Source organism: Anomaloglossus baeobatrachus, chromosome 5, assembly GCF_048569485.1.
Source record: "Anomaloglossus baeobatrachus isolate aAnoBae1 chromosome 5, aAnoBae1.hap1, whole genome shotgun sequence".
NCBI lineage: Eukaryota > Metazoa > Chordata > Amphibia > Anura > Aromobatidae > Anomaloglossus > Anomaloglossus baeobatrachus.
In genome coordinates this window covers 22134403-22154440 of record NC_134357.1, presented here as the reverse complement: position 1 = coordinate 22154440, position 20038 = coordinate 22134403, and the positions used below count along the sequence as shown (strand labels likewise).

Sequence of the window (20038 nt, the reverse complement as noted above, 5' to 3'; positions counted from 1 at the left end):
TTGTCCAGGTAAGCAGGGTAGCCTGTGGAACGGCTCATAACATGGCTGTGGCTCCGGTACTTCTTTCTCCGATTCGGCCCAAACTCCGCCCCCGGCTTCACTCACCGGGTCCATGCTGTGCTGGCGATGCCTTCTGTTTCTTGCAGCGCCGCCCACATCTCCGGACCTCTGCAGCTTCTTGGGGCCGGTACCTCCCCTCTTTGGGCGGTGCACTCTGCTCACTCTGGGCTTCTTCCTCCGCCCAGGCCAGCCCAGCACTTTTCGTTTGGCGCCAAATTTTCGCGCCTTAAGTAAACCCATGAAGACGGTCGCCATCTTGCCGCCGTTTTGTGGCCCGTACAGCACATCAGGCACCACTTGGTCATCTTCACAGTTTCTGGTCGGGGTCTCTCGCATGCGAGCCCGATCCTGCCGACTACGCCAGAATGTAACGGGGGCAGGGGGCGCCTCAGGGGGTGTAGTCGGGTCCCCTCGCCTTGTGGGCCGCAGGCTGAACCCCGGCCCGGCCGTTACTTGCAAAACAGGTGTGTTGTTGGGGCAGAGTGTGGATGCATGGGGCCCATTCATGACAGCGTTCTTTCTGTGCTCTCCAGCTCCTTCTTCACTTTCAGGAAAGAGACAATTGCAGGCAGCGGGTAAACCAAACACCGTTTTATTAAACAAAGCTTCCATCTTTCTATTTGCAGCAGTCTTACTTTAGTACAGGGGTGGGGAACCTCCGGCCCGCGGGCCGTATACGGCCCGTCACGACTTTTTATGCGGCCCCCAGGCACATTCCCAGGGACCGCTGTGCTCTGGCAGCAGCCGCGCTTTTCCCGGCTGCCGGCCCTTTAAATCTCACTGCCTGATGCCTTGAGGGTAGATGTTAGAATGTACGGGCTCTATCCAGATCCTGACTTCCAGGACCTGACTGCAGCCCATACATTCTAACCCCGGCCTGTGCTAGTGTGCTCTCTGCTCTGGTGGGCGGGGTAAGCAGCACGCTGCGATATGTTACAGAAGAGCTGCAGCAGATTTACCAGCCTCCCGGACCTGCTGTCTGCGTGACTCCTCCTCCCCCTCACTGTGAGTACGCAACCCATCGCTACCCCCCCCCGCTAAGTGCTGTGTACTCCCTCGTGCTGTGTACCCCCTAATGCTGTGTATCCCCTAATGCTGTGTGTACCCCCCAGTGCTGTGTACCCCCCCAGTGCTGTGTGTACCCCCTAATGCTGTGTGTACCCCCTACTGCAGTGTGTACCCCCTACTGCAGTGTGTACCCCCTACTGCAGTGTGTACCCCCTAATGTTGAGTACACCCCTAGTACAGTGTGTACCCCTTAGTACTGTGTGTGCTCCCCTAGTAATGTCTATACCCCTTGGGTGATGTCTATGCCCCCCCAGTGCTGTCCGCACTACCTAATGCTGTCCATGCTGCCACCAGTGCTGTCCATGCCACGGTCAGTGCTGTCTGTGCCCCCTTATGCTGTCCGTGCTCCCCAGTGCTGTGTGCCACCCCTCAGTACTATGTACCCCCCAGTGCTCTGAACTTGCTACTGCTGTCTGTACCCTCCCACTGCTTTCTATGCCCCCCAGTCTGTGCCCTCCTGTTGATGTCTATGCTCCCCCAGACTTCTGTGTCTCCCTAGTGCAGTCCGTGCTGCCACCTAGTGCAGTCCGTGCTGCCACCTAGTGCAGTCCGTGCTGCCACCTAGTGCAGTCCGTGCTGCCACCTAGTGCAGTCCGTGCTGCCACCTAGTGCAGTCCGTGCTGCCACCTAGTGCAGTCCGTGCCGCCACCTAGTGCAGTCCGTGCCGCCACCTAGTGCAGTCCGTGCCGCCACCTAGTGCAGTCCGTGCCGCCACCTAGTGCAGTCTGTGCCCCCTTATGCTGTCCGTGCTCCCCAGTTCTGTGTGCCACCCCTCAGTACTATGTACCCCCCAGTGCTCTGAACTTGCTACTGCTGTCTGTACCCTCCCACTGCTTTCTATGCCCCCCAGTCTGTGCCCTCCTGTTGATGTCTATGCTCCCCCAGACTTCTCTGTGTCTCCCTAGTGATGCCACCTAGTGCTGTCCGTGCTGCCACCTAGTGCTGTCCGTGCTGCCACCTAGTGCTGTCCGTGCTGCCACCTAGTGCAGTCCGTGCTGCCACCTAGTGCAGTCCGTGCTGCCACCTAGTGCAGTCCGTGCAGCCACCTAGTGCAGTCCGTGCAGCCACCTAGTGCAGTCCGTGCAGCCACCTAGTGCAGTCCGTGCAGCCACCTAGTGCAGTCCGTGCAGCCACCTAGTGCAGTCCGTGCAGCCACCTAGTGCAGTCTGTGCCACAGCCAAGGCTGTCCATGCCCCCCTCCTGTGATGCATATGCCCCAGCCCCTCCTGTGATGTGTACTCCCAGTGTCTCCTGTAATTTATGCACCCCAGCCCCTCCTGTGATGTATATGCCCCAGCCCCTCCTGTGATCTATATGCCCCCAGCATCTCCAGACCGAGACAAACCTGGAAAAGCAGCTGTGAGAAACAAAATGATCAATATCACCGAACACACAGTCACACCAAACAGAAGCAGCTCCTGCCTCCACAGTAAGGGTGAGTTAATTAATCGTTTGACCAAATTTTGCAAGTTGATAATGTTGTGCGGCCCCCAAAGGTTAGTAGGAAATTCCAAATGGCCCCCGGCAGTAAAAAGGTTCCCCACCCCTGCTTTAGTACGTTACAAGTTACAAGTCCTTTTCTACGAAAACGGTTTCCTTTTTCTCTACGGGCACTTTCCTTTGCCTGCAGGGGCCAATTGTTATCCCCCTAGCAGTGGTACTCCTATCCCGATTTTAGTCCAGCCCTTTCCCAGGGATTTGTATTGAACTAGGGGACGGCTCCAGTACTCACTACCGGCTCCGGATTAGCTCCAACTTCTTCGCTCCACTGCCACAGCACCCACTCCTGCACTCTGCCCTGGCACTTCTCCTCAGCTCTCTCCTGTTACATCTCACAGCACACTGCTCTGCATTCAGAGCCCAACCCCCCTTCTCTTCCCTCCTAGGCTGCCCTGCCCCTTCCTTCCCTGTCACTGTTACCAGGGGAACCACTCACTACACTGGCACCTAGGGGGGGGGGAGAACCGTACATAACACATAACATGGTACAATGTGCCACCATACTCCTGTGGCATCTTCAGGGGGGGATTCTCTTTCCCGGTTCGGGGGTCCGACTACCCCTTACAGATGGACCCCATCTCGCCTTAAGTACTGTTCCGTGGACTCCTCCAGTTCTCTGTGCCGCACCACCAAACCACCATTCCGCGCCACAAACCTGCCAATTGCCCGGTTTAATTTGCTCCGAGCCCTGTTGATACGGTCCACCGACCTACCAAAACGCCACTGCGACCGAGCTATGATATCCGACCACACAATAACAATGCCCGGGAACGCCCTCCACAAATGTAACAGGTCCAGCTTTATGTCCCTTTTTAATTCTCTCACCGACCTTACTCCCAAATCATTCCCCCCCACATGTAAAATCAACACATCCGGGTCTCGATCCATGCGGCTATAATAAGCCACCTTGGGGCGCACTCTACCCCAGGTCATGCTCCGAATTCCAAGCCACTTTACTCGGGCTTCCGTCACCGCCACTCCAAGCTGCCGACCGTCGCGACGAACATCCGCCCGCAACGCTCCCCAATACACATAGGAGTGCCCGAGGATCCACACAAGGCATGGACCTACAAAATACAAAGACCACGAATAAAAACAGCAACAGAACAAGAAAATTATCACATACCAAAATCAAAACGCTAACAAGGAATCCCCCACCCTCGAACCATCACCTTACCAAGTGAGGCCTAATGTACAAGTGAAACCTGGAAGACTCCCACCTCCCAATCCGCCGGATACAATCTTCACTCAAACCCCACCTAGCGGCTTCCGTTGCCGCCCCAATCCGGAAGGAGTGAGACCCGTACTCACTTGGCTCCTCCCCCACCCGTGCTAAAGCCATCTTCTGCACCGCATTGAATTGGTAACGCGACAAAGCCAATCCGTCCGCATGCCTAAGGAAAACGCCGGGGCAACCACCGCGCACCCTTAAAAACTCTGAAACTTGTACCACCGGGCACAACTGGTGCCCCGGTAAAGCAAACAACACTACTAAGCGCCCCCGGCCCCTCTGATCCGTCTTCGAAAAACAAAGCCAACATTCCACTCTATCCTCCCCCAGCATTACATCCTCCATCAGCAAACCACCCATCGCTTGCTTAGTCGGGCTGACCAATTCACCAATGCGAAAGGCCCCAAAAAACGCCAATACAAAAGCTACCGAAAACAACACCCGCTCATAAGGAGACGAACACAACTCCCCTAAACACCCCACTAAACGAACCAACAATGGCAATGACACCGGCCGCCTCATGTCACGCGACTGGGCCCCTTTGCGAAAACCCTTCATTGCCTGCCACACCAGAAAATCCTTAGTCGCGTCCCGAACCCCTTGCATCTGAAACAAGAAGGCCAACGCCGCCAACTGGCAACCAATCACCGAAATGGACCGACCTGCCGAAAAGTCCCCACTAATTAACATCAGGACCCCCAACACTCGGCCCTTGTAACCCGACTCCATGAAGTCCCCTCTTTCCAACTATGCCCATTCCTTCCACACCGCCTGATATTGGCACCAAGTAGCCTCAGACACCGATCTCCTATTTCCCTCAAATGCTATACCGATGCCAGGCCCCACAGCCATTCCGGGCAAGGTTCTCCATCCGCGTCCGCTCCCGGCACCAGCGTCCTGAACCTGCAAAACTGAAACCGTGATAGCGCGTCAGCCACCTCGTTTCGAACCCCTGGCACATGCCGAGCCACAACGCAAATGTTTAACTCCAAGCAACGCAACACCAGATGCCTTAAATACCCCACAACCGGCGGGGATTTTGCCGACAGTGCATTGATGGAATGCACCACCGCCATGTTGTCACAATGCATGCAAACCCTTCTTCCGGAAAAAATGGGGCCCCACAACTCCACCGCCACAATAATGGGAAACAATTCCAGCAGCGCCAAATTCCTTACCAAACCTGTTTCCACCCAAAGCCATGGCCACTTTCCCACACACCAGCGCGTCTGAAAAATTGCTCCAAAACCTGTCGCGCCAGCCGCATCAGTATACAATTCCAGCTGGCTATTGGACAACGCCTCGCTCATCCAAAGGGTCCGACCGTTGTACCAGTCCAAGAACTCCTCCCAAACCAACAAATCCCCCTTCATCACTTTGGTCACTCTGACAAAGTGATTTGGAGCTTTCACCCCCGCGGTTGCGCTCGCCAGTCTCCTATTAAATATCCGCCCCATCGGCATAATGCGACAAGCGAAATTCAATTTCCCGAGCACTGACTGCAAATCCCGCAACCGCACCTTCTTGGCCTGAGACAAAAACCGCACCGACGCCTTCAAATCCATAAGCTTCCCTTCCGGCAACCGGCATTCCATCGCCAATGTATCAATTTCAATACCTAAGAAACATAGAGCCGTCACCGGCCCTTCCGTTTTTTCTTTTGCCAACGGAATACCTAGACTCCGCGCGATCCGCTCTAACGTAAACAACAACAAGGAGCAAACCGAAGAGCCCGCCGGACCAACGCAAAAGAAATCATCCAAATAGTGAATCACTGAATGGACTCCTGCCACATCCTTGACTACCCATTCCACAAAAGTACTGAATGCCTCAAAATAAGCACACGAAATGGAACAGCCCATCGGCAGGCAGCGATCCACATAGTAATCACCATCCCACATACACCCTAAGAGATGAAGGCTCTCTGGATGCGCCGGGAGTAAACGAAAAGCTGCTTCTACATCCGCCTTTGCCATCAGGGCCCCCCGCCCCGCAACCCTTACCAACTCCAAGGCGTTATCGAACGATACATAACATAACGCCGACAACTCTGGTGATATCCCATCATTCACCGACAGTCCCGTCGGATAAGATAAATGATGAATGAGCCGAAATTTGTTCGGCTCCTTCTTGGGTACCACCCCAAGGGGGGAAATCCTTAGGTTGGAGAATGGCGGGTCCTGGAATGGGCCCGCCATCCTCCCCAACTCCACCTCCTTTTGCAGCTTTTCCTTCACCACCTCCGGATGCTCTTTCGCGGACCTCAAATTCCCCGGGCGAAACACCGGCACCTCAGATTCAAACGGAATCCGAAAAGCCTCCGTAAAACCACGTGCCAACAACTCTGCCGCCCGAACATCTGGGTATCTATTTAAATAGGGAAGCATCGCCTCTACCCTCACTGGCGTCCACCCTTTTTCCAGACCCCTCCCCCGCCTTTCCCTTTCCTTTCTTGAAGCACCTGGCCAAGGAGTGGGAACCTCCACATCCGGAACACTCATGTTTGAATCGACATGAGGCCCCGAACTTACACTGTCCCTCGTTATATTGCCAACAAGCCCCCTTTTTCTGTCCAGCCGGGGACCCGCCGCTCGCACCCGGGCTCCCGGCACCCCCTCGAAAGGGCTGAGCCGGAGCCGTCATTAACCGCATCCACAAAGAAATATCTTTGTGACCCCACTGGACACCAGGCCGCAGAGCCTTCCGTTGCCGGAACTGCTCGTCATATCTTAACCACCCTAAACCGCCGTATACTCTATACGCCTCCCCTATCGCGTCCATATATCCAAATAGGGCGGAACAATGCTCCGGCTCCTTTTCCCCGATCACACTGGCTAAGATCGCAAAGGCCTGTAGCCAGTTAGTAAACGTCCTCGGGATCAACCTATACCTTCGTTTTTCTTCGTCCTCTTTCTCCTTTTTTGTATCACTGGGTTTCACCTTATCCAAATTAAACTTCTCCAAGGGAAGCAGGGAAAAAATTTCCACATACTCCCCTTTCCAAATCTTTTCCCTCACCTCCTTTTTCAAATGGACCCCTAACTGACTTTCAAAATACACATAAATTTCACTCCGCGCCCTATCATCCAACCGCACAACCTCATCCTCCTTTTCTTTTTCCTTTTCCACCTCCTTACTCGCACCCATGTCAGTCGCCCCACTGGCCGCCTGTCCTGCACCTACCGCCGAGGTAGGGTCCTGCGCCGCAACCTCGCGCACCGGCGCCTCTGTCTGCACCACCTCCGAGGGGCCCACCCACGCCCCCACCGGAGCCTCAGGCCCAATCCGACTAACCCGTTCCGCCGACAACCCCTGCAACACCCCCAAAAGCTGCCCCCAAAACTCCGGGCCCGGTAAACAAGACTGTCCGACTGCACTCGCCCCCTGCGTAACGCTTCCCGCGGAGGAACCCCCGCCCGCACTACCCACAGCATTAAACATTTCTGTCGTCCGCTCACCAGGCTGCCGTTGAACCGACGTCGGCACAGCCATGCCACGATCTTCCTGCTGCCGCTCCGTCCGACCTGTCGCTGCCATCGACCCTTCTTCCTCTCCGGAGTCCTAACTGCCGCTGCAGGCCACAGGGGGGGACCAGCGAGGGGACAGCCCGCACCTGGCGGCCGTCGACCCCCACGGTCACCGCACCCCGCTCCTCCGGGCGTCTCCTACTGGACCTCAGTCTTTTGGCGCGACGTGGCGCCGTACCACCGTCCATCCCTGACGGTCTCCGGTGTAACTGCTGCGCCGCTGCTGTGTCCTCCCCGCTCAGTGGGCTCCCTCCCTGCCGACTGCGGGAAAGCCATCCTGCCTCTGACACACGCTGGGAACCCCCCCCAGCACGATCATCGCCGGAGGTGACCGTAATCCGGGACCGCAGCAGGCACGCCGGGCCACCATACTCCTCCCCCGCTCGTCTCTGTCTGCCGCCGCGCTCCACATCTGCTGCCCGTCCTGAGTCGCTCCCCTGCTGCCTGCAGGGAGTCTCCGCCGCTAATCCGGGACGCTGGGCTCCACCCCCGGCCCGCACATCACCGGGGGCTGCCGCTACTCTGGTCCGGGGCCTTGCAGGCTGCGGACCGGAAGTAGGCCTCGCCGAAGCTCCGCCCACCTCCGACCCGCGGGATCTCCGGCGAGGGTTCCTCCCGGTGGCCGGCAGCTCCACAGCAGCAGATGCGGGGCTCCCTCGTGCCGGAGGGTCCCAGAAGGGGCTCCTTGATCTCCTGCTCCCCCCCCCACCGGGGGGAGTAGCGCACCGGCGGCCGCGACCGCCGAGCACGTAGGACAGGCCCGGGCGCAGGAGCAGCAGGCATCACTGCTCCAGCACCGCACACCGCCGCCAGCTGCTCCCGCAGCACGTCCACACCCAGGACCTCCGATGCCCCACGAACCAAGTCCATCAAAGCGGCCATGTCAGCCATCACAGGGGGATGCAGCACGGACGTCCTGGGGCACAAAGTTCACAGCGACGAAAGGGGAGGTAACACATTTTACACCCCCTTTATACCTCCTACTACACCCCCACCCCTTCCTTGCTCTCCTCCAATACCCCCTCCAGTACCATCCACCAATCCTATGCCCCCATCTACCTCCCCCATCCTAACCAAAACCTTTAACTCCTTACTACCCTGCACCCTCCCGATCGTCATGGGCCTGTTCACCCCTATGGGGCTCACTGCCCTTCTTTCATTGACCTTTGCACATGCACTTTAGATGCTTAAATAATTAATATAGGGTTAGAGCCTGTTCATTGCTGACAATGTACATGTGCATTTCCTGCAAGGACAGGAGTCCAAAGAAAACCCAGTGCCAAGTTTGAAAATTCCAAGATTTCATTTTTGGTTTATACAGGTTGGGATATTTAAGAAAAAAATAAATACATTTAAACACAAAAACCTGAGGATAGTTTTTTTTTTTTTTTATCTCCCCCTTCCCTAGACACAGAGTTTCCTTTCCCTGTACTTCCCCATACCTAGCATGATACTTTGGGGGCGCTGCAGAGCAATGGAGGACTTTTAGCCTGGGTAACACAGATTATTGCAGAACACTGGCGGGTCCTGGTAGTGTGACGGCTTGTCATCTGCCCAACGCTGAGAGATTATTTTAACAAACAGGAATCCCCTCCCTCTAACAGAAATATAAACAAAACCTTCGCCCCCAAAATCAATTAAATTGATTGATCCAATCAGCTGTTGCTGCTACAGGAGAAATTAAAGGGATTATTCCATTAATCATGGTCATACAAAAATTCAGAAATGCGGTTTTGTTTTGTTTTTTGGGGGGGGGGGGACAGATGAGCGAATTTCACAAAATTTGCTGAGGGCAGATTACTTGTAACTCACCAGCAGATTTGATTTAAAAAAAAAAAAAAAATGTTTTTGTCCAACTCAAAACTGAAAGATGTTTTATGCTCCGAGGTCTCAAATAGCAGGATGGAGTGAATAAATAATACAAGCGTGTGATCACCTGTCCATGTCCGGCCCCCGCAGTTCCCCAGTGGGTCCGCTGCGCTCGATCCCTCCGGTCACTCTTTGCTCTTCTAATATTAGACAGTTGGCTAGTGCCGGTGGTCACATCCTATAAGACTGTGTAGACTAGTAATTGCCGGAAGATCCGAAAACCAAGGAGTGACTGGAGGGAATCCAGGGAGGACACAGCAGAGACTGCGGTAGCAGTGTAGCACCCCTGACTATATCAGGGTGCTACAGGGAACTGCAGCCTTTCCCTAGGGTGCAGGACCTACCCCCCATGGTTCCAGGTTCCCAACAATCTGTGTCACCTCCATCAGCACCACAAATCCCAACCACACCTCACATCATGACCTGTCAGAACACCAGTGGGTTGGTCAAGCTGGAATAGGGCCACCCACCTAGGGGTCAGGCAGACTGGGGGAGGGACCAAGACAGTGAAGTGAGAGCCCTCAAAGAGTGAGGAGCTGGAGTGGTAGCTCCTGGGGAGCTAGACCGAGGTTGAGTGGCAGACGGTGGTCCAGGATCAGAGGAGTCGTGGACCGGTAGCACTGACATTGGACAAGGGTGCGACAGACATAGTCTTGGAGGACTGTCGGCATCAGAAAGCCCAATAAGCAGACCGGTACCGAGCACGACAGGGTACAGGACCCTAGGTCAGGAACCGATTCAACATCCTGATAATTAACCTGGGAGGGAGAGTATCTTCACGAATTTCCCTCAGAGATTGAAGGCATCAGCACAACGCGAGGGATAGGGTTTCCCAGATAAAGCAACCCACTGAAATCCCAAGTGCCAGCCATCAAGAGCACAGCTACACTACACATAGTGAGCGGGGCCCCAACAGCTTCAAGCCAAGGGGCCACAAACAGACAACCAAACTGTGCACGGAGGCAGGGTCCAGATTACCAAGTGACTCCGGTGGGAGCGGACACCTGGACGGGCTCCCCGCAGTGGCAGTGGTACACAGAGACTTTGGTTTACAGCAGTGTGAGTGTCTACGGTACTTTATAATCCTCATCCAGCACCACGACTACCACAGGGAGTACCCTGATCCCTGCACCCTGCCTCCCCAAATCCACCAAATACCCCAGAGCCTGGGGCCATCCCTACCTGTGGAGGGACTAACATCAGGCTGCTTAACCCCATCTGCCCCAGTACTCCTTACAGCAGCGGCGGTACTCCCATTACCGCAACCCACAGGTGGCGTCACGAGCTTCTCACCTGTAAATACCCCCCTTTTATGGATCAAAGTGTCCGCCAAGCCGGGTCTAGACAACCCCCCTCGAGCCATGATCCCGGATCCGAGCAGCCCAACCAACACCGGGGAGGTACAGCAGCACAGGTGAAGGGCAGGCGAGTACAAGGTTTTTTGTAATGCCTTCTTAGCCCTACAAGTGATCCAGTAAACTGTTGACCATTTCCTCTCCATTTTGATGGATTCCAAAGACTCCAATCCAGAACAATTTGGATTCTGGTAAATCCAATTTTATGTGAAATTGATAATGTATTTCTTTATTTATTATCAATTTCACATAAAATTGGATTTACCATTTATTATTATTATTTATGAATCAATTTGCTAACAGTTTTTTTTTTGCATAAAATTACCACTTCCACAAATTTCTGCTTCTATTTGGAAGCAGGCATTGGGCGGAATAAGTCTCCTTCCACCTCTGGAAGTCGGAAGTATAGTCTCTTCTTTCTCCTCCCACCCTTTTTAGAAGGAGTACTATCAGCTATACTGGACAGTCTCTGCTCCTGTCCTGACAAGCGGGATATTGGTTCCTCTGCGGGGAGCAGGGTCATTATGCAAAGACCTGGTTGTGGGGAGAGAAACTGAGCGTGTGACCCCCAGAGGCAATCAGCTCATTAGGTGGTGATACATCGCCATATGTGATGAAGGTTTTGCCATACTATGCAAGAAAATATCAAAACTTTAGAAATTGTGACTTTTTAGAACTTTAGAATTGTAACATGTCTTAGGCCTCTTTCACACGTCCGTGTCTCCGGTATGTGTTTGGTCCGTTTTCTCACGTACCGGAGACACGAGCACACGTAGACCCATTAAAAAACAATGGGTCTGCGATCACGTGCCTGTTCTGCTATGGACCGTGTGGAGCACACATGTGCCCGTGTGCTCCACACGTAGACATGTCTGTTTTTCTCCGGCTCCACGGGTGTCACACGGAACGCAAAACGGACCACACGGAGGTGTTCCGTGTGACACGCACCAGAAAAAACACACGTCTGAGAAAGAAGAAAAAAAAAAAAAAAAACACAACAACTTTACTCACCTTCTCCAGCCCTCCTGTCTCTGCCGCTGCTGTCACTTGCTGCCGACCGCCGCTCATTATGCTCATTGCATATTCACTTCACTGCGGCCGGAAGCAGCAGCAGCAGGATAGTCGGCAGGACCGTTGACACCACGGACAGCAACACCAGGGACAGGTGAGCAGAAAGTTCCCGTTCTCTGTGTGTTATCACGGATAACACACGGAGAACACACGTGTGCCATACACACAGCTCACGAAGGGCAATACGCACCTTTAACACATCTGTAAAAAACATGCGTGTTTTTCACGGACGTGTGAAAGAGGCCTTAAGGAGGAGGGTATGAAGACATTCATATGCATATGAGATCTAGCTGTATAGTCGGCCTGTGGCTGGCAGCTCACAAAAAGGCTATGTTGGATAGCCAAAACGAGCCAATCTGTTCATCCGGTCCCACAAGATCCTCAGCCTTCGTCCTTTAATCCCTATACAGGAATAAGGATTTACAGTGGGGTCCTCGGGGTTGTATCCATGAAGTAGCTGCTGGCTGGAGGAGCGAGCCTGAGACAAGGAGTTAGACAAGCTAGATCAGTAACTAAAGGAACAGAACCAGTGGCAAAATCAGAAGGCAATACTATAGTCAGGGGAACAACCCTGATTGGACACTAGGAGCCATGGTCAGTTTAGGGGGGACAGATGTAGGACGATTGCAAAAGAAAAATGGCACCAGGAGATAACCAAGCACAAGACCCGTTAACTCCCAGAGTTTAAGTAGGGTGTTGCGCTGTCCCATTGGCCACAACAGGGAGCAGATTACTCATGTTGAGCTGCTGGTGTATCGCCCTGAGAGGGGCCCGGCCGCGAGTTGTCGGTGGCAGGGGGCCACGTCAGTCTGTTAAAGGGGAGGCAGTGGGGGGGGTGGTGGTGTGGGACAAGGCGCGCAGCCGGGTGGGCCGTGCTGTCGTCCTACGGGTCGTGACGCCACCCACGGGTCGTGGTGACGGGATGCACCACCGCTGCGGCTGGAGTGAAGGTGGGCTCGTCCGGGATCTGTGTTGCGGCCGCAGCCTAGATGTTAGCCCCTCCGTGGTTAGGGGCGGTGTGTCCCGGGGCCCGGTGGGGGAAGACTGCTGGCGACGGTGTTGTTGTCGGGGTGCAGTGTCGTGCCCGGATGGCACTGGTGTACTCATGATTAATTCCCACTCAGAGTCACTGGTAAACCAAAATTCGGGTATGGTCGGGTCCTGCAGCCGGCTGCTAGTGTCCCCCGTGAGGTTGATGGTGGCCCCTTTCCCTTGCACCTCTTGTGTTATTTTTCGGCTCCCCTGCCAGGACAGTAGTAGCCCGCTCCCCGGCGTTGAGCTGCCAGAGGAGCCCTCCGTTGCCCGCAGGCGCTGGCCCGTCGGGTGTTTGGCCCTTGGCGGTGGCACTCACCCGGAATCGGTGGGCTTTTACCTTCTTTCGGGACTTTGGGTGTGGATGAACCCGTGAGGTCCAGCCAGCAATCAGTCAATTTGCCTAAACTCAGTGGCTTCTAAGCTAGGACGTGGTCGGAGTACCCGGTTTCTGGTGCTCCGGTACACGGTTGACTCCTCGGTTCAGGGCCGGCGGGCTCCAACACAGGCCCGGTCCCTACGGTTCCGCCGGTTGCTGTACCGATACTCCTGCAGATGGCCACCACCGTCTGCCTGCCTGATGGTTCAAGGGTCCCAGGCTCCTACCCGGGTCTCTTGACAGCTCTGCAACTCCACTCCTCTCACTGTCACTCTCAAAACTGTTCTGTTTGTATTTCCTGCCCCAGGACAGTAGTCTCCTCGGTGGGCGTACCGCTCCGCCTGACTCCGCCCACCTGGTGTGTCCTACTGGCCCTAAGGGAGGCATCAGGTCACCCTTTCGGGTGGCGGGTGTGTCCTCACAGGGGATGGGGGTGTGTGTGTAATGTGGTGGGTGTTATTACCTGTGACCCCTGGGGTCCAGGGCGTCACACTGGACAGCACTCACCCATTCTGCTTGACTGAGTGGCATTCACACCAGTATCCCTGGCTATACAGTGTCAGAATATCTAGTGGTACTAGCCATGATATCTCCATCACCAGCGAGTCCCGCAGGAGGAGTATGGGGGCAGTTGGTGACAGAAGCAGATATTGCAGGTCCAGGTAAGATGTATCCTGTAGGCCACATACACATTCCCATTCTTACGTCATTCCTCGGTCACTCACCTCTCTGGAATGGATCACAACTCTCATCCTCTAGAAGTTCCTTTAGTCGTCGAATATCATTTTCCTTTGCTGCTCGAAGAAGTGGAATGTCCTGAATCCTTAAAAAAAAAAAAAATATATGGGAAAGATCAGACTAATTTCACCATGAACTATAGAAATATTCAAACTCCCAGTCTACAGGGATGGAAGGATTATGTAATAAACATGAGCAGCTAAACTGAGCTGCAGTGTAAAGCATGGGGAAGGGGCAGGGAGGTGTCACTGATGTGTCTGGACCTTCAAGTGCTGCTGCTGGGACCAGGTGCAGAAGGGCCCGGCGATCGTCCAGACGTTAATGGACGCTGTCCTTTTAAGGGCTTGATTTAGGTTTTTCTTCTGTTTCTTGCCAGGTTGGAGGAGCCTTACCTCCTGCTGGTAATTAAGGGCCTTTATAACGTGGGGCCTCACACTCTTCCAGTACACGTTATACTTTTCACTTGGAGAAGTTGCTTGCTCAGGAATGCATGTGGCTTCAGACTACTGTTGCTGTATATTCTGAAGATTCCCTCTCGAGATAAGTTGTTGGTTTTCCTTTTTCCCCTTTTGCTGTTTATTTTTGTGTTTGTTTTTCCCTCCGTGGATTGGTGGTGGAGGGATTTAGCCCTAGGGTCTGGTTAGGAGACAGGGGGAGGTTGGCGGGCAACACCTCCTAACCATTATAGGTACCTGTAGTTTGACGGTAAGCGCAGGGCCCTCAGTGTCAGGGTCAGCGCATGAGCCCCTGGTTACCCCCCTCTCTTTGTGTGTCAGCCGCCCTTATTCCCAGGAGTCCACTTGCTGGGTGTCTCAGCCCACACCCAGCGTGACAGGAGGCAGCTCCATTGTGATGATACCGGAGATCAGCAGACAAGGAGGATAAGTCCAATCAGAGCAGAACTAAAATATGGTACACGTAACCACTGCTGAGCGAGCACTACGGTACCATAAATCGACTTTTTCTGCTGCGATATCTCTGTGGAATTAGAAATCAATGTCCGATCATGTCGGTGGACCTTCACTTCATGGAATTATTTTATAATTTATTAGAACTTTGCGAATGGCTGCGATAACATCAATTGTTGTAGCTATCGTGCCACTTTTGCTACAATTTGTGATGCCCTATTTTAAAGTCACAATATAATTATTTAAATGTAATTTTACTAAATGTGTCAAATAAATTTGGCAAACTGCGGCAAAATGTAGTTGCAGATGGCGGTAAAATTGAAAGCAATGATGAAACAGGAAGAGGAGCGCTCCCTCTCATCATTCTGCTGTGCCTGCACTCTGATGTCTCAGCACAGCGGAGCGTGATGACTTCACTACTGCGCGCTGCTGTGCTGAGATGTGCAGGACGCTCGCACAGAGACCAGAGCAGTGGGAGAACGGAGGAGAGGGGAGTATTTATTTATGTATTTAAGCAGTTAGTACACCGTGGCTAGAGGAGTATGGGGGTGCATTAAATGGTATAGGGGTTGCATAATACTATATGGGAGAATATAGTGGCTGCATAATACTATATGGGGGCTGCATTATTCTATATGGAGGAATATGGGAGCGGCATTTACTATATAACTTTGAATGCGTCCTTTTATCCAAAGCTGAGTCACAACTGTCATGGTGAGGGAGGGAAGAGGCGTAGAACCACCCTCCCATATCACACACTTATAACTAGTGATGAGCGAGCACTACCATGCTCGGGTTCTCAGTACTCGTAACTAGTAATGAGCGAGCACTACCATGCTCGGGTGCTCTGTACTCGTAACTAGTAATGAGCGAGCACTACCATGCTCGGGTGCTCGGTACTCGTAACTAGTAATGAGCGAGCACTACCATGCTCGGGTGCTCTGTACTTGTAACTAGTAATGAGTGAGCACTACCATGCTCGGGTGCTCGGTACTTGTAACTAGTGATGAGTGAGCACTACCATGCTCGGGTGCTCGGTATGTGGCGCCCTGGACTAGCCAGGTCGTCACAGGTACTATAACATACACCCCCACCCCGAGATAGGCACATCAGCCAGACACAAAATCCTTGTTGCCGCCCTCCAGGGGCTGATGTCCACACCAGGTGGGGTGGAGCCAGGCGGTTTGCCCCACCCACTGAGGAGTTCACAGTCCTGGAGGCGGGAAAAGGAAGTCAGTTGAGATCAGAGAGAGTTTGGTTAGGGAAGTGAAGGAGTGAAGTAGCAGTAGAGGAGCAAACTGACTCGGTGTCCGGGTACGTGGCCCAGGCACCAAGAGCAAGGTTGGCAGACTGTGGTGGCCGTCTGCAGGAGAGGCAGATCAACGTGGAACCGTAGGACCGGGGACGGGCGGTGGCTCGCCGGTGCCGAACCGGGGAGCGAAGTGAAGCCAGCACAAACCGGCAGGGCCTGCGGACCCCGACCAGGCTTGGAGTCGCCGTTAAATAGGTCAAATCCGTCAGTGACCGGAACCCCAGGGGTTTCCTAACAGCCAAGACCCGATTGAAGGCAACCGTCCAACCAGCAAGAGGAAATACAGCTACCGCCACAGCTAGAGTTCCAAGGGCCAGAGCCTGCGGGCAAAAGGGCTCCTCCGGCACATATAGACGCTGGGGAGCGGGTTACCGGTGGGAATCCATCGGGACCGAACATACACACAGGTGCAGGGAAAGGCAGCCACCACCAACCGTCCGGGAGAAGCCACAGCAGCCGGCTGCGGGACCCGTCCATCCAGCCGTTTGGTTTACCAGAGATTTTGCATCCATTTGTGGCTGAGTGAGTACTACCGTGCCATCCGGCACCGCGCTGCGCAGTCCAAGCGACCCTGCACCTTGCCAACCCTGCCTCCCAGTCATCTCACCGGGTCTCGGGACCACCAACCCCTACCCACGGAGGGGAAAACAACATCCCAGCTGCTCCCTGCCATCGCTCCCGGCATCCCCGTCACCAGCAGCGGTGGTGCCCAACCTTACCACAACCCGTGGGTGGCGTCACGGACCAAATCCCCAAACCAAACTACCCCTTTCACTCACAGGCGAGGAGCGCTGCTCGAGCCCCCGGATCCGGTCCACCGCTCGAGCCACCGAGCAGCAGCGCCGGACCCGAGCGTGGTAAGCGCAGCGCCCCGCCGCCCTCGACAGGTACTCATAACTAGAGATGAGGGGGCACTACTATGCCGGAAACTAGTTACGAGTATTGAGCACCCGAGCATGGCAGTGCTCATTCATCAGTAATAAAATCCCATGCTCTCACCGCACACATCATGTACCGTTTCCTCTGGATCAGCTCCGTCTTCTCCTCCTCTGTTAGCTCATATTTCGGAGCCCAGGTGCGTATCCTTTCTTGGAATGGATAAGACATGTTGTTGTGGTCCCAGGTCAGGAGGGGATCACATTGTAATGCTGTCCCTTTAAACACAGAGATGGTGATGATCCCTGATCAGTGAGGTCTGGTCTTGTGAGGAGTCATCAGGTTCTTCAGCGTCTCACCTGAGTCTTCTTCATTCCAGTCCCCCTCCTCACCAGACCTGTTCCTCCTCTGTATTAACCCGTGCTGTGCCGGATCGCGGACTCAGAGTCCGTGTGTATGGCAGGAATGTAAACGGTGACAATCAGGGGGACATAAAGTCAGCGCACTAATATCCAAGAATACAAAGAAAAGTCACATTTTTTTCTTTTTTGCTCTTTTGTGAAGTTTTTAAACTTGTATTCAGACAGTGTACGATCCTGAGAAAGCTGGAGGCACCTTACTGTTTCCACATTACTCCGCTTTCCTGGGATCCTGAATGGCGAATCTGTTAATAGAGTTTTAAACCCTCTCCCCTCCATTACAAGGGAACAGGCGGCTTTTCATTTATTATTATATTTTTGTTATTGCACTTTCATTTTTATTTCCACATTTTTCAAGAGCAATAACATCTTTATTTTTTTGACCGCACAGCCGTATTAAGGCTATGTGCGCACGTTGCGTCGAGTTACTTGCAGTTGTAAACGCATTCTCTGGCAGAAATTGTCAAATTTTGTTTGGACCACAGAAACGCTAAAAATACGCATACGTTTTTACTGCATTTTACATGCTTTTTCATTGCTTAAAGTCAGATGCGATTTCATTACAAATACTCGACTAAATACATTTTTAACATTCAAACACTAAGAAAAAAGTGGAAAAAAATGAATAAAAATATCATGATTAAAATCATACACAAAATAGCTAATTTTATTAAAATGATAACTGCAATCTAAAATTTATGGCTATAATAACGTTAAAATATTATTTTTCATTAATTTAATTGTCGGACTATATGTGTGTGTAAAGGGACTCATCATTACTTCAATTTAATGACAAAAATGCATGCATTCTAATAAAGCATGTAAAACGCTGGGATTTTGATTTAGGATGCGTCTTGAAAGACTCCATTATTGACTTCAATGTTAGCAAAACGCTGCCAAAATGGCAAAAAACAATTGACATGCTGCTTCTTTAAATGCAGAGATTTTGACACATTTTCTACACCTAAAATGCTGCGTTTTTACAGCATTATGTGCACAAGAAAGCCCTATTTCCCATAGACTTTGCTTGAAAATCAAAATGCATGCATTTTTGCATTAAAACGCTGCAGTTGAAAACGCTGCGGAAACACATGAAAAAAACGCAAAGTGCACACATAGCCTAAAAAAATAAAAGAAAACAGCAATACTGTGATATATATATATTATTTTTATCTTTTATTTTTTTTTTCAACCATTCAGGTTGCCGTAACATTTCATGGGAACTCTATGGTTCAGTATAATTTTATAGATTGGTAGTAAAAGACAGGAAAAAAAATACCTTGAAAAAAAAATTGTTTTCACCATTTTTTTTATTTTTAATTTACAGTAATTGTAGCTGTGGTTTGTGGTAAGAAATTTAGTTTTTATTGGTAACATTTCATTTTGAGGTCAATACAACTTTCTGATCTCTTTTTATTCCATTATTTTGGGGAAAGGCGTGGGGAATTAAAAGTATTAAAAGCATTGGCATTTTGATTATTTTATCCACATGGCATGATAGATATATATATTGTGAGGTAGCGTGGTCGGCTGCACGGCAGAAGACACGGGATCCAGGCACCAATGGTCACAGCACACGGTTTATTACACAAACCAAAAGTCCAACAACAATATACATGTGCTCCCCGGGCAGACACTCAGGGAGTTGTGTTCACTCCCTCACACTAAGGCCCCACGCCCATGTTCCTGATTCCATTTAACCCTTCCTTCAGCCTGTAGGGAAACAGCATAAACCCTGGAGTGGAGTTGCTTTCTATGCATGGAGTGAGCACAACCGGGGCGAGACATATCGGCCGTCATAGATAACCCCGGTCACAGTCTCACACACGCCCCCCCTCAGTTCAAGCGTGCAGGGTTGAACTCCCGCCATCAAGCACGGGCCGCGGGACAAGGCATCGGCGTTGCCCTGCAACCTACCGGCCCGGTGTTCAACCGTAAACCAGAAGTTCTGCAGAGAAAGGAAGCACCGGCTAACCCGGGCATTCCGTTCCTTGGCGGACCTCATCCAGACCAGCGGAGAGTGATCAGTCACCAAGCGAAACTGTCGTCCCAGCAGGTAATAGCGTTGGGACTCCAAGGCCCACTTGATCGCCAGGCACTCCTTCTCCACTACGCTATAATTCCGTTCGGGAGGGGTGAGCTTCCTACTTAAGAAGGTGACGGGGTGTTCCTCCCCCTGAACCACCTGAGACAGCACTGCCCCCAGGCCGACCTCCGAGGCGTCAGTCTGTACTATGAACTCCTTCCGGAAATCAGGGTTGATAAGAACGGGCTGTCCACACAGGACCCCCTTCAGGGCCCGGAATGAGTCCTCGGCCTGCTGAGTCCAGCGCACCATGACGGACTTCTTGCCTTTGAGAAGGTCCGTCAAGGGGGCTGATAGTCCAGCAAAAATTTTTACAAACCTCCTGTAGTACCCCACGATACCCAGGAAGGCCCTAACCTGCTTCGTGGTCAGGGGTCTAGGCCACTTCTGGATCGCCTCAACTTTGTTAATTTGGGGCTTAATCACTCCTTGGCCTATTACGTAGTCCAAGTAGCGGGCTTCCGTGAGCCCCAACGCACATTTCTTGGGATTGGCTGTCAATCCGGCTGTTCGGAGCGCGTTCACCACCGCTTGTACCTGTTCCAAGTGGGTCTGCCACTCAGAGCTGTAAATAATGATGTCATCAAGGTACGCTGATGCATCCGCC

The 20038-nt window shown here is 52.6% G+C and overlaps 1 protein-coding gene across 1 annotated transcript in view; it reads right to left on the bottom strand.

Moving 5' to 3' along the window:
* The window catches only part of LOC142312582 (transient receptor potential cation channel subfamily V member 6-like), a 66748-nt gene extending 49591 nt beyond the window's left edge, over positions 1-17157 (bottom strand). The window contains exons 1-2 of the mRNA XM_075351571.1: positions 17066-17157; positions 13818-13915 (exon numbers count right to left, since the gene is read on the bottom strand). Coding sequence (XP_075207686.1) covers positions 13818-13915; positions 17066-17157 — 190 coding nt within the window. The remainder of the gene's footprint in view (positions 1-13817; positions 13916-17065) is intronic.
* Positions 17158-20038: the final 2881 nt, after the last annotated feature.